This window comes from Mustela putorius, unplaced genomic scaffold, assembly GCF_011764305.1.
Source record: "Mustela putorius furo isolate JIRA1106 unplaced genomic scaffold, ASM1176430v1.1 tig00003972_pilon_pilon_pilon, whole genome shotgun sequence".
Lineage (NCBI taxonomy): Eukaryota > Metazoa > Chordata > Mammalia > Carnivora > Mustelidae > Mustela > Mustela putorius.
In genome coordinates, this window is record NW_025422115.1 from 5213829 (window position 1) to 5232440 (window position 18612).

An 18612-nucleotide genomic window follows, 5' to 3' on the forward strand; every position below is an offset into this window, starting at 1 on the left:
TGCACACTTAACAGACTTTTTTCCAGTGAACTTTCTGGTATTGTTAATTTTATTCTCCATCATGATTAGGTGTTATTAAACATAACCTGTCACACATTCAGAGTTACATAGAGCAAGCTCCTTATGGTAGTGGACAGTTTTGTCATATACTGAAAGACCCTTAGTCATGTATTACAAAATATATTAAAAATGTTGCTTATAAGTTCCTGTTTAATCTGTAAACTGTTTCTCTTGGAAATAATATAATTGGTAAGTAGGTTCTGAAGCAAGCCTCCTAACACTCATTTAGCTCATGTGGCCTAGAAATACATTATGCATCTTCCATCATAGGAGGGAGCATACACAAGTAAGCATGCAGTTGCACTGGGATAGGATAAGAGTGAAGATGGAGAAACACACTGGTACTGTTTGGGCCCCCAGAATAGTCACTCCCTTCAGTCCAGCTGCATCCTGATATGAAACAAACTCAGGCTGTTTCTGGCCCATCAAATGGACCAGTTAAGGAATGAATTTAGTTTTTCCAAACTGGAAAGATGTGATTATGCCTTCCCAAATGTGAAAAGGATGTCATACTTGAACAAATGTACCCAGATTCTGAGCTCACAAAGTCAAATTATTGTTAATTTCTTTGAATTAATTATCCTACTGACACACTCATTCCAACAAGATTCTATGGCTTCTAAGTTTGAATAAGAGCTGCTGATGAAGTTTTTAAGTAATTTACAAAAATGTGAAAACAACCTTGTTGTAAAAATGCCCCTAAGCTGTCATTGAACGTATTCAACCTATGTGATTCTGCAGTTGCCAATCTTATTTAAACACCAAATTTTTTTTTTCTTTTTGGATATGCCTTCAGAGTTTGAGGCATGTTCATAATAAAATTGGTGATGGAAAATACTATTCTCTTTAGGGTGGATTTGAGTCCTGGATTCCATGAAGCAATTCTGTATCAAGATCTTAAGACAATTTCAAAATAGGAATTTCAAAAGATAAGAATGAAAACATATGATTGGATTTGCTTTGCTGGCTGATGACCTTGACTGACAATATTTGCTTATATGACTTCTAAAATTTTTGCTGAAAATTTAGTTACATGATTTCATGATATTCTTAGTAAATTTATGTGTATTATATTTATTTCTCTACAATCGTATCAACTATAAGAAATCACATACAGGAATTTGAAAATGCTTAACAGTCTGTGGCTATTTAATATGTGAGCTGCTAGTCTTCTGTCAGCAATCTCTTTTGCCGAAGAGTCCCATGAGTTGTGTCCACGGAGACAGTTAGTTACAAGGCACTGGGGGGAGTTTAAATTCTCTTTGACATACAATAAACTTCTGGGGGTCTTGGATTTCACATTCATTTTTTTCTTTTTCTTTTTTTTCACATTTACTTTTTCAAGGATTTGTGAGTTGTATCAAAGTTCTGTAACTTATAATTTTGGTAAACAAATTAGAATAATAAATTGTGAGAGTTTTTTTCAAGCTGTAAGTCTAGTCTGTGGTTGTTTAACAAGTGAGACAGTTTAAGGGATTCATTAGTTCAAAGAGTATTTACTGAACACCTACTTACTGAATTAGAAACTGCGGGGTGCTCGGGCAATGGCAATAAATAAGGCAGTCAGTATTCCTGCTCTCGTGTTTATTTTCTAATGGGAGGCACTGACTGTGGTTTAATAGGTAAATCAGTGAATAAATAAAATAAGTGAAGATCGTGGTAAATGCAGGGAAGGAAATAAATGGGGTCCTATAATTGAGAATGTGTGTTCCTATTTAATTACAATGTCCAGGAAGGCCATTGTGAAAATATAACCCTGAAGTTCCAAAAGACAAGAATGAGCCCACAGTTTGAGGAGCTGGGCAAGGGATATTCCTGGCAGAGGAAACAGCCAATTCAGAGTCTCTGAGGGAAGAAGTGATTTGGACCCTTTCTTGGGCCAGAAAGGAGGGCAGAGCAATTGGATTGTCAGAGGTGGATGAGAGAGGCAGGCCAGGGGCTGATCGTGGGACCTCATTGCTAGTAACATGGTGTGTAAGATTTGATGCACATGTGCAGTAGAGAAGCCAGGGCAGAGTTTTGGACAGGGATGGAACATGATCTGGCTTGCATTTTAATGTCACTTTGGCTTCTCTGTAGAAAATGGACGAGAAGGGGCAGAACGGAAACAAGAAGACCAGTTAAGGAGGCTATCAGGTGAATTCAGGCAGGAAATGATACGGTGCTGAGCTCAGTGTGGATCATTGTGGGTAGAGAGAAGACATTCGGGGCAGATTTTGCAGTGTGGCCTGTCACAGTTACCCGGCCTTTGTCCTCTGTCTCTACCCTGTGGAGGAAATGATAGCTTCTAAAGGTATCCCTAGATTTGGCCATTAGCCAATTCATAAAATATCATTGAGAAAATGAAAGGCTTTATTATACCCTTTTTAGTTTTAATAAAAAAATAATTTTAAAGGTTTTAAAGGGTAAACTTTCTTTTTACCTGTAAACACGTTCCAGCCCACCTGTGGAAAGCAGGCCATTTCTAGACAGACTGCTTATTTGCAGAGTGATCAGTCTGGATTGAAAAAGACAAGTATAGTATTCACTGTTACAGAATTCTAGTTCTTAGGTCAGATAAGCAGGTTAAACTTCTTCTTACAGAAATAGTAATTTACATGTTTGTTATGACTTTAGAATGTATGTAGGATTTGATCCCAGATGTCACAAATAATATCGAAGCGGTTGTATCATTTGGTAATTGCTATTAACCCAAGGGGATGCTGTTGTGAGCCCTCCTTCAAAATGGACTGACAGGTGATGGGAATCTGAGTTGGTTTTTAGGAAGTAGTCTTGCCCATCTCCTTAATCTCCCTCCTCAGAGCCTCTCTCTGTGTGCTCGACATAACAAACACACATACGGTGTTCGCAATTGTTTCTGTGACAAAACCACATCAGTTTAAAACATCCACCTTTAGGATTTACGCTTAGAATATTATACGGTATAATGAACCGAAAATTGTATTTATTGTTTTCTGCCATGCATTATTGAATTATACCAGAGCTTTCATTTAATTACTTGAGGCACGTGTTCTTTTGTCTTTTCTTTTTACAGATGATGTTTTTTAACCGTCAAGTCAATGATCTAAATATTTGAGTAAATAACCCAGTGTTGCACAGCTGATAAGTAGTAGGATTATGCTTTGAACGTATATCTACATACCAGAGTATGTCTCTTCCACAGCCCAAATCAAGAGGAAGAGAAGGAATACAAAGAGAGAGACACTTACTGTATATAGAATGGAATTTGGCATTGCAATATTGCCTTTAATTTCTGTGTATCCTCTTGCTAACCCAGTGTGCTTTGGAGCTCAAATTAGAGCTGTTTCTCATGGTACTGGAAAAAGCCAGTGCTTGAAAACACCAAGCCTTGTTATTGACTTTCTGTGGTCATTGGCTTGGCATGGAGTGGGTGGCTTCCTTCCCATTCCCACTTAAATTTTAGGTTAGGTCAATGTGTATCAGCAGAGAGTGATGATTTAAAGGGGACTTACTGTTTTTTCCTTTGAAATTGGCACTCTAGTGTTATTTTTATGCTTAGTGTAAGTAATTACTGTGTGGCAATAATGAAATCATTTTCAGGATATTCTATAAGTAGCTGAAAAGTTTTAAGATATTGCATATTTAGTATAAGAGTAAACAGTAGTAGCAGCTGTGAAGGTAGGATTATTCTAGGTACAGTGAGGAAATAAAGTATACACACTGATGTTTACTCCGTGGGGAGTGGTGTGGGCACAGAAGACCAGCTAAGAAGAGTCAGATTCCACTAGTATTTCAGAAAGAATGCATTGTAATTCGGCATCAGTAAGACTACATTAATTTCAAGATACTCTAGCAATAAATATTTTTGAAGGTGTCCATGTTAAATGTTAAAGGTGTCCAAATTTCTTAGCAGTAAAATAATTATAGAAATGTTATTAAAAGGGAATTGTAATAATGCCATATTTTAAAAAGCCTTCAGCAAAATGCAAGATGCTCATTACTAGAAATAAAAACAGCTAAGGAACTGATGAATTATATATTTTTTATACCAAGGATTATTTTTCTACTTACTTCTTTTTTTTTTTTTCTTACTCATTTCTAATGTCCAGGGAATCAATGCATGGAATTTTTAAAAATTTGCTTTAATGTAAATTTTATTTTTAACTTTTAGAAAGAATTTTATTTTTGAAAATAATGTATGTTCCTGTTTTTAGTTTTTATTTTAACATAAACATTTACCCTTTGAGTTGTGTAACTACCACCAGAATCAAACGCAGAGGAGTTCCTGTACCCCCTAAGGCTCCCCTGTGCCCCGTGTACACCAGCCTTCATCCACCCCATGGGACCTGAATACTTTTTATATGTTTTATTATTTATTTTCTTCTGCTTACTTTTGGTTTAGTTTTCAGGTGTTTTGTTTTGTTTTGTTTTGTTTTCATTTCTTAAGGTGGAAGCTTAGGCAAGGAGTTTGAAACTTTCTATTCTACGGTAGGCATTTAAAGCTTTAAATTTTACCCTAAGCCCACCCTTAACTGCATCTCATACATTTGGATACATTGTATTGTTTTTATTTAGTCAAAAATGTTTTCTAATTTTCCTTTTAATTTCTTTTATTCGTGGGTTATTTAGAAGTGTGTTGTTTAATTTCCAAATATTGGCAATTTCCCAGACTCCTTCCTGCATACGTTGTATGATTTCAGTTCCTTTATGAGATGTGTTATTTGGTCTAGTGAATGGTCTGTACTGAGACTGTACCATGTACACCTGAAATGAATGTGTATTCTGCTGTAAATGTCCCATTAGGTCCATGTGGTTTCAGTCCTTTGCCTCCAGTCTTTTGCATCTGACCTGATGTTCTATGAGTTATTGGGAGTGATGTATTAGAATCACCATCCGTCATTGTTGAAATGTCTACTTCTCCTTTCTGTTCTGTCAGTTTTTGCTGTATGTACATTTTGGTTTTTAGAGTGCATATAGTTATAAATTGTTACATATTCCAGATTTATATATATTATATAATACATATTCCATATATATATTCCATATATTATATATATTCCACATGTATTTCTCCCATCTTAATGTCTGACTTTTCTGATACAAAACTAGCTGGTCTGTCCCTCTTCCTGTTGTTTTTTATATGGTATAAATTCTTTCCATCCTTTTTACTTTCAGCCTGTTTGTACAATTACATCTAAAGTGTGCTTCTTAGAGAGAGCATATTGTTTTTTAGGCCATCTAACATTCTTGTTAGATTTGCATTGTTCTGTTTGCTGACATTTACTGTAATTGTTGGCATGGATATATTTACATCAGCCATTTTCCTGTTTGTATTCTACACAACTCATATCTTTTATGTTCCTCTGTATCTCCTTTATTGCCTTCTATTATGGTAATAAATATCTTTCATCTTTGTTTAACTGAGATATAATTGACATAAAACATTATGTTAGTTTCAAATGTATAACATAATTATTTGATATTTATATATATTACAAACTGTTCACCACAGTAAGTCTAGTTAACATCCATCACGATAGTTAGAAAATTTTTTTTTCTTGTGATGAGGACTTTTAAGCTTTACTGTCTACGAGCACCTGGCTTGCCCAGTCAGTGGAATGTGCAACTCTTGATCTTGAGGTTGTGAGATCTAGCTCTTTGCAAGGTATAGAGGTTATTTAAAAATAAAATCTTAAAAAAAAAAAAAATTTACTCTTTGACAAAGTTTCAAATATACAATATAGTATTATTAACTATAGTTACCAGTGCTGTACATGAAATCCCTATGAATTATTTTATAACTGGAAATTCGGACCTTTAGACTCTCTTCTCCTATTTTGCCTACCCACCCCCCTGCAACCACTGTTCTGTTCTCTGTATCTTAAACGTTTTTTTTTAAAATTCCACATGTAAGGGGGATCTTATGGTATTTTTCTTTCTCTGACTTACTTCACTTAGCATAATGCCCTCAAGGTCCATCCATGTTGTCACAAATGGCAAGATTTTATTCTTTTTTATGGCTGAATAATATTCCATTGCAGGGTTTTTTTGTTTTTTTTTTTAATGCATTCATCTATCCATGGATAGTTACATTGTTTCCACACCTTGGCTATTGTTGCAGTGAACATGGGGGTGCTTTTGAGTGTTTCTGTTTGCTTTGGATAAGTGTGCAGAAGTGGAATCTTTAGATCATATGGTAATTTTATTTTTATTTAATTTATTTTTTGAGGAACCTCCATACTGTTTTCCATAGTAGCGGCACCAATTTATATTCCCACCAAAAGTGCATGAGGATTCCCTTTTCTTTTCAACACTTGTTATTTCTTGTCTGTTGATAATAACCAATCTAATTGGTATCGGGTGTTTCAGCATTGTGATTTTAATTTGCATTTCCCTAATAATTAGTGAAGTTGAGAATCTTTATGTGTGTCCATTGTCTGTATGTCTTCTTTGGAAAAATGTTTATTCAGATCTGCCCATTTTAAAATCAGATTGTTTGTGATTTTTTGCTTTTGAGTTGTAGGAGTTATATTGTTATTATTGTTTTTGTGTATTTCCCCCTTACCGAATATATGACTTGCAAATATTTTTCCCACTCACACATAGCCTTTTTGACCTGTTGATGGTTTCCTTTGCTGTGCAGAAGTTTTTTAGTTTGATACAGTCCCACTTGTCTTTGCTTTTCATGAAAGGTTCAAAAAATCACCAAGATCATTGTCAAGGAGCTTACTGCCTGTTTTCTTCTAGGAGTTTTATGGTTTCAGGTCTTACATTCAAGTCTTTAATCCATTTTGAGTTTACTTTTGTGTATGGTGTAAGATAGTGGCCAGTTTCATTCTTTTTAATGTGGCTGTCGAGTTTTCCTAACACCATTTACTGAAGAGACTATTCTTCCTTCATTGTGTATTCTTGGCTCCTTTGTTGTAAATTAATTGACCATCTATGCATGGGTTTATTTCTGGGCTCTCTTTTCTGTTCCATGGATTTATATGTCTGTTTTATGCCAATACCATGCTTTTTTATTACTATTGCTCTGTAATACAGCTTGAAACCAAGGGATATGATACCTCCAGCTTTGTTCTTATTCAAAATTGCTTTGGCTTTTTGGGTATTTTGTGTTTCCATACAGACTTCAGGATTTTATGTTCTATTTCTGTGAAAGATGGCCGTTGATGTTTTGATAAGGATTCCACTGAATCTGTAGATTGCTTTGGGTAGTATGGACATTTTAACAATATACTTTAAATTCATGAGCACAGTGTATCTTTCCATTTATTTGTATTTTCCTCAGTTTCTTTCATCAGTGTCTTACAGTTTTCAGTGCACAGGTCTTCGACCTCCTTGGTTTAATTTATTTTTAGGTTATTTTTCTTTTTGATGCAATTGGAAAGGAAATTGATTTTTTAAATTTTTTTATTATAATTTTTTTTATTTTTTATTGACATATAATGTATTATTAGCCCCAGGCATACAGGTCTGTGAATCTCCAGGTTTACACACTTCACACTTCACAGCACTCACCATAGCACATACCCTCCCCAATGTCCATAACCCAACCACCCTCCCCCTACTCTCCTCCCCTGGCAATCCTCAGTTTGTTTTGTGAGATTAAGAGTCTCTTATGGTTTGTCTCCCTCCTAATTCCATCTTGTTTCATTTATTCCTTTTCTACCCCCAAACCCCCCACGTTGCCTCTCAGCTTCCTCATATTAGGGAGATCATATGATAATTGTCTTTTCTCTGATTGACTTATTTCGCTGAGCATAATACCCTCTAGTTCCATCCACATCATCATAAATGGCAAGATTTCAGGAATTTTTTTAAATTTCTCTTTCTAATAGCTCATTATTAGTGTATTAAAATGAAACAGATTTTTATGGATTTTTTTATGCTGGAACTTTACTGAGTTTGTTTATTAGTTTAACAATATTTTAATGGAGTTATTAGAATTTTCTGTGTATGTTATCTGCAAATAGCGACACTTTTACTTTTTTCTTTCCAATGGGGATGCCTTTTATATTTTTTTCTTGCCTAATTGCTCTAACTAGGACTTCCAATAATATGTTTAATAAAAGTGATGAGGATAGGTATCCTTGTCTGTTCCTCATCTTAGAAGAAAAGCTTTTAGCTTCACTGTTGAGTATGATGTTAGCTGTGACCATCATATAAGGCCTTTAATGTGTTGAGGTAAATTTCCTTTGTACCCACTTTGTTGAAAATTTTTATTATAAAACAGTGTTTAATTTTGTCAAATGCTTTTTCTGCATCAATTGAGGTGATCATATGATTTTTATCCTTCATTTCGTTAATGTGGTGTTATTACATTGATTGATTTGAAGATGTTGAGTCATCATTGCATCCCCGGAGTTAGAATCCACTTCCTCATGGGACAGGATCCTTTTAATGTATCATTGAATTCAGTTTGCTAATATTTTGTTGACACTTTTTGTGTCTGTTCTTCAGGAATATTGGCCTGTAATTTTCTTTTCTTGGGGCTTCTCTCTCTGGTTTTGGTATCAAGGTAATGCTGGCTTCATGAAATGAGTTTGCAAGTTTTTTGCAAACTCTGTTTTTCTGGAACAGTTTGAGTAGGATTGGGATTATTTTTTCTTTGTATAGTCAGTAGAATTCACCAGAAAAGACATCTGGTCCTGGATTTTTGTTCATTGGGAGGTTTTTGATTATTGATCAGTCTCCTTACTAGTAAAGAGTGTGGTATATTCAGATCTTTTGTTTCTTCATGATTCATTCTTGGTAGGTAGATTATCCATTTCTTTTGGATTGTCATATTTGTTGTCATATTATTGTTCATAGTAGTCTCGTGTGATCCTTTATGTTTTTGTGGTATCAGTTCTAAGTCTCCTCTTTTATTTCTGATCTGATTGATTTGAGTCCTCCTACTTTTTTCTTGTGAGTCTAGCCAAAGGTTTGTCAGTTATGTTTAGCTTTTCAAAGAACCCGCTCTTAGTTTCATTGATCTTTTCTATTTTTAATTTCTATATCATTTATTTGTGCTCTGATCTTTAGTATTTCCTTTTTTCTGTGAACTTTGGGCTTTGTTCTTCTTTTTCTAGTTCCTTAAGATACAAAAGTAAGTTTGTTTATTTGAGTTTTTTCTTGTTTCATGATGTAGGTGTTTTTTGCTGTGAACTTCCCTCTTAGAACTGCTTTTGCTATATACCTCATAAGTTTTGGTATGTTGTATTTCCGTTTTCATTTGTCTCAAGGCATTTTTTAAAAATTTCTCTTGATTTCTTCTTTGACTCACAATTGTTCAGTTACATGTTATTTAATTTCTACATATTTGTGAATTTTCTAGTTTTCTTCTTGAAATTGATTTTCACGGGTTTTTTGTTTTGTTTTGTTTTGTCACTATCATCATGCTTTCCTTCTTTGAACTTGTTCTTTCTGTTTTTTAATAATAAATAAAATAACAAATATAAATAAATAATAAATAAATATAATAATAAATAAAAATAAAATAAAATATTTTATTTATTTACTTGACAGACAGAGAACACAAGTAGGCACAGTGGCAGACAGAGGGAGAGGGAGAAGCCGGCTCTCCGCTGAGAAGGGAGCCCAATCTGGTGCTCGATCCCAAGACCCTGGGGGTCATGACCAGAGCCCAAGGCAGCTGCTTAACCAACTGAGCCACCCAGGCACCTCGAACTTGTTCTTTTTAATTCGTTCATTCATTTATTTGTTCCTTCCTTCCCTCATTCCTTTCTCTCCTCCTTCCTTCCTTCCTTTTCTAGGCCCAGTGTGGGGCTTGAACTCATGATCCTGAGATCAAGAGTCACATGCTCTACCCGGCTGAGCCAGCCAAGCGCCACTTTTTTATTTCTTTCAGTGTGTTTATTAGAGCTCGTTTGAAGTAATTGTTTGCTAAATTCAACATCTGGGTACACTTAGAATCATTTTCTATTTACTCATTTTTTTTTCCTGAGTATGGGTTATACTTTCCTTTAATGCATGTTTTGTAATTTTTTAAAATAGACATTTTAAATAATATATTAGTAGGAATTCTGAATTCTGATTTTCCTCCCACCTGAGAATTATTGCTATTTCTATTTACTTATTTGATATTCATAGTAATTTGCCTTGACTAAAAATATGAAATCCATTTCCCCACAATTTGTGACCATTGATGTCTCTGTGGTGATGTCTCTATGTTCTTTTTTCCCTCCTTATTTTTGTTCTTATTTTTAAGCTTAGCTTATTAGGATTTGTGCCTGTTTCTGTGTATCTTGGCGGTTGAACACCTTGAGGTATGGCTTCTGTCCTCTTTCAATAGATCTGTGTGTGGGTTCAAAAGCCCATTTACATTTAGGCAGTAATAGAGTACAAGAGTACCCTATTATTTTCTGTTGGGCTGCTTCACTGTTAAATTTCTGGCCTACCTGCCCAGTTTATTGCTTGCTTCAATCAAGAACATGCCTCAGCCTCTCATGTTCACTTGCAACCAAGATTGTTACTAATTATTAAGGACAGTACTAGGTGTGGGTTTTTCACCTTTTGTTCCAGATCACGTCAGCTCCCTCCAGCGGTGAAACTGCCGGTTGTTTGCCCCCTGCCCAGCCGTCTTAGGACTGTTGTACTAACCAGGCTGGGTGGAAGGATGGGAACCACCCCAACCAAGTGAGCCTGTCACATACTTCTCTTCTTCTTATTGGAAGTGTCATAGTTTTTCATGAATATGTGCTTTTCCATTTGGTCAGTTTCCAGAGTACTGAAACGGTTGCTTTTGACAATTTCATGTAATTTTATAGTTACTTTCTGGGCAGAGGATTTGGCAGCCTCCTCACTCCATCTGCTGGAAGGTCCAGCTTTTCTTTTTGTTTCTTTTTTGGTTATGGTTTGCCTGGCATGTGTTTTTATCACTTTATATTTAATCTACCCATGTATTTATATTTTAAATGGATTCCTTTTATACTAGCATCTTGTATTTAATCCAGTAATCTCTTTTCATTGGTATGCTTGGGCTATTTGCTTTTTAATGTTATTATTGACCTTATTAGATTTAGGCTTACTGTTTTATTATTAGTTTTCTGTTTGTCACCTCTGATTTCGTCTTTTTATTCCTTCTTTACTGCCTTTCTTGTTATTACTCAAATGTATTTTAGTATTCTGTTTGAATTCATTTATTGGCTTTTGGGGCTTATCTTTTTATTCATTTTGTTGTTTTGAAGATTTTATTTATTTATTTATTTGAGAGAGAAAGAAAAAGAGAGTGCACACAGGTTGGGGGAAGAGCAGCGGTGAGCTGAGAGTGGAGCCTGACTTGGGGCCTGACCCCAAGATCATGACCTGAGCTGAAATCAAGAGTTGGATGCTTAACTGACTAAGCCATCCAGGTATCCCAGGCTTATCTCTTTTCTGCATTAGAACTTACAATATAGATATCTTTCAAAATCTACTTGGAAATTTCTTTTGCTTTCCTCCATCAACCTTTTATTGTTATACTTACCAGAAGTAGTACATCTGTATACACTGAAAATCATATCAGTGATGTTACGATTTTTGCCTTCAGCAGTCATGCACATCTCGAAACACTTAAAAGGAGAAAAATAAATAGTCTATTGTATTTACCCAGTTTCATTAACTCTTACATTTGAAGACATAATGGCATAACAGAAAATTTGGTGAAAGACATACATTTATGGATTTAAAGAGCTCAGCTAAGGGACGCCTGGGTGGCACAGTGGGTTAAGCCACCGCCATTGGCTCAGGTCATGATCTCAGTGTCCTGGGATCGAGTCCTGCTCAGCGGGGAGCCTGCTTCTCTCTCCGCCTCTGCCTGCCACTCTGCCTGCTTATGTGCCCTCTCTCTCTTTCTCTTTCTCTCTCTGACAAATAAATAAATAAATAAAAGCTTAAAAAAAAAAAAAAAAACTCAGCTAAGAGGGCCTGACTGGCTCCATCAGTAGAGCATGTGATGCTTGATCTTGGGGTTGTGAGTTCAAGCCCCACGTTGGGTATAGAGTTTACTTTAAAAGCTCAGCTGACCCCAACTAAGATAAATTCAGAAAAGTCATTTATATATACATCATAATCAACCTGCTAACAACTAAAGTTAAAGAACAAATCTCGAAAGCACCTGAAGAAACCACGATTCAAATGACTGTAGGGTTTTCCTTGGACACCATGAAGGCTGGAAGACAATAGAACAGCATCTTTAAAGTACTGAGGGGAAAGAATGGTCACCCCAGAGTTCTGTATCTAATCAAAATAATCTTTAGGAATTACAGTGGTAGAAGGACACTCCCAGGTAAAGGAGAACTAAGAGAATTTGTTGTCAGCATACCTACTCTACAAGAGATGCTCCAAGTTTTTCAGTCTGACTGATGTGACAGAAGCAGGAATCTTGGATTTTCAGGAATGAAGGAAGAGTTACTTCATCCTGTTGCCCTGGCCTCGGTGTCATCTTCAGACTTGAGCACTTTTGCTAGATTTATGTTGGCTGAGTGTTTTCAAGTTTTTAACTGGAGCCCACACTTTGGATTCTGTTTCTTTATTTCTACCTGATATTTTGCTACACCAGGCTTATTTCGTATTTCTTGTATTTAAGTTAGAATCTTAGATAACTCTTGTTTGACCCAATCGCTTTCTAAACATGTACTCCCCTCCCCCATACCAACAAAAAGAAGGGAAGATAGGAAGGAAGAAAGAAAAAAGAGGGAAACAACCATTAAAGACTCTTAAAGAGGGGCGCCTGGGTGGCTCAGTGGGTTAAGCCTCTGCCTTTGGCTCAGGTCATGATCTCAGGGTCCTGGGATCAAGCCCCGCATCAGGCTCTCTCCTCAGCAGGGAGCCTGCTTCCTCCTCTCTCTCTGCCTGCCTCTCTGCCTACTTGTGATCTCTTCTGTCAAATAAATAAATAAAATCTTAAAAAAAAAAAAAAAAAGAATAAACTGAGGGGGATGAAGGGGAGTGGGGGGTGGGCTAGATGGGGATGGGCGTAAAGGAGGCCAGTAGATGTCTTGAGCACGGAGTGTTGTATGTGGTGATGATTCACTGAATTCTGCTCCTGAAGCCAACATTGCACTATATGGTATCTAACTAGAACTTGAATAAAATTTTGGCAAAAAAAATATACTTTGCATTGACTGAGCATAAGCAAATATATTTCTTAATCAATTGTTGAAGTTAGGATGCCATTTGTAGTCCTAGATTTGCGTCCTAGTATAAAATGGTCATAAAAATTATGCTCAATTGAGTCTATCTGAGAAGCTATTTAATTTTTATTTCTCTCTTTCCCACATACTTTCACGGTTTGACAAAATCATTAATTTCCTAATCACATTATAGACAGTATTCAACTCAGTACTTTAATGGGAATAATAGCTCAAGTTTTTTATAACACTTGAAAAGGCCAAAATATTGTAAGCTACTAAGAATAATGTCCTTTTGTTGTACTCATGCATTTAATATGTGCAGTCCTGCATGTTTCAGATTTAATAAAATGCTTTTATTCATCTCACATAGGAAGTAAGAAATGTCAACTTTTCATTCTCTTTCCCATCCCTCAGTACTTTGACCTTTGGTACTGACATTATGTGTGTTCCTTTTTTGGTCAAAAGTGTTATTAATTTTAATCTCTGAAATATATGTGCATGTCTGCCAAAGCAGAGTATAAATATTGATCTGTTACCACTGTAAAAAGTAAATCATCACATTATGGAAAACTTAGAATCATAATCAAATATTATTTCCCCATCTCACAATACAGTAAGGCAATGCTGATTTGAAATGGTGGGCAGTTGGGGTGCCTGGGTGGCTCAGTTGGTTAAGCTCCCAACTCTAGGTTTCAGCACAGGTCATGATCTCAGGGTCTTGGAATTGAGGCCTGTGTAGGGCTCCTGCTCAGTGCACAGTCTCCTTGTCCCTCTGACTCCCCGTCCCTCCCTTCCCCCACTCGTGTCTGCTCACATGCTCCCTTGTTCTTTCTTTTAAATAAATAAATAAGTCTTTATTGCAAGAATAAAATGGTGGGCAGTCGCAAGCTTTAGTAATTTTTGCGACCATATCCAAACACTTTTTTACACGTTTAGTTATTTTGTAACCAGTGATTAAAATAATTGATTTTGCTTGCTCCCATGGGATTTTTAAATACATTTTTTGAATTTCTTTCAATATGTGGTTTAATAGAGACTGCAATTCAGAAGTATTGATATAATTTTAACTTTTTCATTAAAAAATTTAGTTTTTAGGACTGGCATCACCATACTTAGAGTATAAGAATCTAGAAGCTTTAACATTATCTTTGACCATTTTTTTCTTCCACTGTTTTCTGTTTCTAATCAAGCGTACCTGATGCTTTTCTTAAAATACCTCTGGAATTCTTTACATTTGTCACACTGCTGGTGTTCTAGTCAAATGTCTACTTGCTTTCTCAGCCAAGAATCTCTTTCCATTCCACTGCTTTTTATATATCCATCATTCTGGTTTCTAATAAAGAGTGCTGTTATTCTGGAGGAATCTGTAGGACATGTCAGTTTCTCACTGCCGTGAGTCCACGCATCTCTCCCCAGTTTCACTGCCACTCGTGTCTGCATGAAGGCCTCACAAGGAACTCATTTCCTACTCTTCTCCCATGGGTGTCTTTGATGCTTGTTAGGCTCCGAACAGCCCCTGGGCCTGCTCCATTATTATTTCACTTCCGTTCCTTTCCTGGTCTCTCAGCCCCGCCCCCAAGCCCTGCTGGCAGCGCTGTGTCCATTTTCCTCTTCAGCTATTCAAGTACCTGGCTCCTCCAGTACATTTTGCAAAAGTTTCTTCCACCTCTCATCTACCTCTTCTTCCTCTGACCTCCAATCACACATCATCTCTCTCTCTCTCTCTCTCTTTTTTTTAAGGATTTTATTTATTTTAGAGAGAGAGAGCAAGAGAGCACATGTGAGTGGGAGGAGGGGCAGAGAGAGAGGAAGAAAATCTCAAGCAGACTCTGCCTTGAGCCCAGGGCCTAAGGTGGGCCTTGATCTCAGGACCCTGACATCATGATCTGAGCCACCCAGTTGCCCCAAACATTGTTGCTTGTATGCCCAGGGATTCTCAATGGCAGATACCTTGTCGTATTCTCTCTGCACCTTGACCCCATGGTGTGTAGCTAATTGGTTGCACTTCTGTCCTGTTTCAGTCCTATAGTCACTTTACAAAGCAAGGTGAGGAAGGTTTCTAGTTGCTGCTTATCCAGTGCTAGGATGTGATGATTCCTCCCTCAACTCCCTCACCTTACACATCCCAAATTAGAAGCATTTTGTGTGTGTGAATTAGGTAGGTAGATTGGCAGGCATATCTAACTGAAATACTGTGCTAATGGAACCAAGAATGAAATTGACTCCCGTGTGCATCAGTTAGGTTCAAACAGAACAAAGCTCCAATTAAACACCATAGACAGTTCCCTGAATCCTCCCTGCCCATATTCAAATGCTTACATTGCTCAGCAGGAGGGAAATTGGACAATGAAGTATGAATATCCCAGCATAAATCCCTTGTAATGTTATAAAAATAACTAGAAATCAATACATTTTGTACTTGTATTACTTTTATTAAAAACAGTTACTAAAAATGCTCTGGGTAACTGTCTCTAACGAAGACTGACAAACTTCTTCTGCAAATGGCACGATAATAAATATTTTTAAGCTTTGCCAGCCACATATGGTCTCTGCTACATATTCTTTCTTGTTCCTGTTTTTGCTGGGTTTTTTTCGCCATCTTTTAAAAATGTAAAAACTAGTTTGCAGACGGCATAGAGAGTTTGCCTGGGAGCCCGAGTTTGCCAGCTCCTGGTCTGTAGCAGTAAGAAAACGTAGTCTGTGTAACCGGGCATCCCATAGGGGAGATTTTCTGTCCAGGAGAGAAGACATTGCTAATAGTAACCCAAGCCCTGAACAAACTGGGATGTGCCTAGGTGGGGGCAATAAAGTGGTGGGAATATGGGAAACCTTACCCTGAGGGGAATGGCTTATGGAACAGCCTCAGGATTAGAGAAAGCAGAGAGACACCCTCCGTGGACTTCAACTTGGAAGTTCCACAATGTGGAAGAGGTAGACTTGCCCTACACGACCCTTGCCGTGGAGCCTTGAGCGGATGAAACTCACAGAATAAAGGTCCATTCCCTAGAGACTGCTTAGCAGCGCTTTCTGTGCCTGGAGAGGCTTCATGGTGGTGATTTTTTCCTGAAAAGGATGAAGTACCTTGTAAAGAACTTCCTAACCTTCAGAACCAGGGATTTGCCATAATAAGGAACATAACTGTACTCACCATGGAACAGATTTCTAGAATCGGTGTCATTAACGAGGGAATATTCAAGTGAATGGAAAGACTTCATTTGGATGGAATGAAAGTAAATCTTCCTAGGATGTGTACACTTGGAGTGGGTTTTTAAAAAAGGAACCACGTGGCTGAACAGTGTCTAAAACTGTTGCCTACCAACAATTTCATCTCATTATATTCTTCGCCATTGTGAACATTTCCAAGAGGCATCTCAATTCTCAGGCCACATAGTTTTCTGTCTAGTTCACATAAACGAAGTGCACTTGCTGGGTTACTATAATTTGTTTCTAAGTCTTCTACTATGTACTTAGAAGGGAAAATCACAAGAGCAGCAAAGCCCAGGTACCTGGAAGTCACCGTAAGTGTTCTTTTCCTACGCCAGCAACAACTTTTGATTCATCAAGAAGCAGAAACCATAGTAACAGACTTCTGGCTCATATTCGCTACTTTGTGTCTCTCCTTTTTCCAGGCCAGCATTCTTCTCCATTAAAACAAAACAAAAAAAGTTCTAGCAGGCTAATTTAAAGATACCTACCTCTGCCAGATTGTTTGCTTACCTTGGCATTCACGTCTATGAAATTGCCGCAGCGACTGATTTTATTTGTTTTGAACTGTTAACAGTATTGATTCATTTTATTTAATCTAATCAGGATGCGATTTATCTTAATTCTGATTTTGGTTGTAGAGGTTGGCGATTTGAAGGAGCTGCAGACACTAGACATTTCTACCAATCGTTTGCTAAATTTACCCGAGAGGCTTCACATGTGCCTTTCTCTGCAGTACCTCACCGCGGACCGCAATCGTCTATGGTGCGTGCCGCGTCATCTCTGCCAGCTGCCCAGCCTCAACGAGCTCTCCATGGCTGGAAACCGTCTCGCATTTTTGCCACTTGGTAAGTGATCGTGTTTGGCTGGCAAAGCCAAAAAAGCCAAAGACAGAGACAGAAAGCCTTTGCTTGACTAGGAAGGATAGGGTAGTTTCCTTCATTCTGCTTATCTTCAATTGCCTCTCTAATCCACTTTTGCCCTGAACAAAGCATCAATCCTGGTTAACAAAGTTGATTTCAGCCCAGGATTTCATATGATAAAACGGAAATCTGTACGTAAATGTGGCTTAGAGACAAAATACAGGTGATAGGAGATGATGTACTCGAATGAAAGCATGTATGTATGTATATATAAGACCACAAAATTGATGGGGGATATTGAGCAATATGAAAGGATAGCTACTGGTACAAAGCTATCTGTCTAGATGTTGAATTCTACAGAGAAAAATTTGTATTGGTTATCCTAATGATTAGTATTGTCGGATAACCAGACTACACAATTTTTAAAAACTTTACAATTGGCCGAACTGCCTGCTGAGCTAGAAATGTCACCCTGGCTAACACATAACATATTATTCACCGTAGATTTCTGTGGCAGGCCCATTTTAATAAAAGAATACATTTATTTTCACTGAGAATTGCATTATTTTGTTAACTTGTAAGAAACAAAGGTGCCATTAAAAAAAAATTAAAATAGGAAGCCCCACAGAATCCTACACTGTCATAGTAAGCCTCCTATGATTGTACTCATGAAAGCATTTTTTGTAATGAATAATTTATCCCTGATGGCAGTGAAGTGAATAATTTACTAGTCCCTGAGAGGAAATATTTTCTACCATAATACTGTACACATATTATTTTCAATTAAAAATAACTGGGAAATCTGAAAATCAGTTTGAGTAATACTGAATAATTATCCAATTTTAAAAATTACTTTTCTATAAATATAATTAAATTTTGTACTTATAAAATTAGCAAAATGAAATAAGACCATTTCAGAAGCAAGTTACATTTCTAAGAAACCAGAGTTTTCTTTCAAGTGAGAAAAATATCAAGTATAAATAGATTTAAAAAATAAAATGCCTGCTGGGTAAACCACAGGTTGTGAAACCATTGCAGCAGTGAGGCACCAACCTACAAATCCAAAGATCCAGGTTCTCACCTGGTTTCCCCCACCTTGCAGTGCATGCCCTGGAGTAAACCACCAGAGCGTCTCTGAGCTTCATTGACCTTATCTGTAAACCAGAAATAATAACATTTATCTTGTTGACTTTAGAGTTATTTTGAAGTCCAATAAGATAGCGTGTCTGTAAGAACGCTACAGCCCCGTAAAAATGCAGATAACTCAACTGAGAAGATAGAGCTTTGGGATTACCATATCCTGCTTTTTAAAAGTTTCCATCCTCCTCATAGTCATACCCTCTCTAGTAACCCCTGAAACTTGTATTTACCACTTTCTAAGAGCTGCTGCCTGTACCGATGCCAAC

At 36.9% G+C, this 18612-nt stretch overlaps 1 protein-coding gene across 4 annotated transcripts in view; it reads left to right on the forward strand.

Annotated features, from left to right (window-relative positions):
• The window catches only part of LRRC28 (leucine rich repeat containing 28), a 157470-nt gene that overhangs the window by 80242 nt on the left and 58616 nt on the right, over positions 1 to 18612 (forward strand). For 3 of the 4 annotated variants that reach the window (XM_004759820.3, XM_013060096.2, XM_045070754.1), the window contains one exon: positions 16985 to 17191. The exons of the other annotated variant lie outside the window; for it this stretch is intronic. In XM_004759820.3, coding sequence (XP_004759877.1) covers positions 16985 to 17191 — 207 coding nt within the window. The remainder of the gene's footprint in view (positions 1 to 16984; positions 17192 to 18612) is intronic. 4 annotated transcript variants of the gene reach the window in all.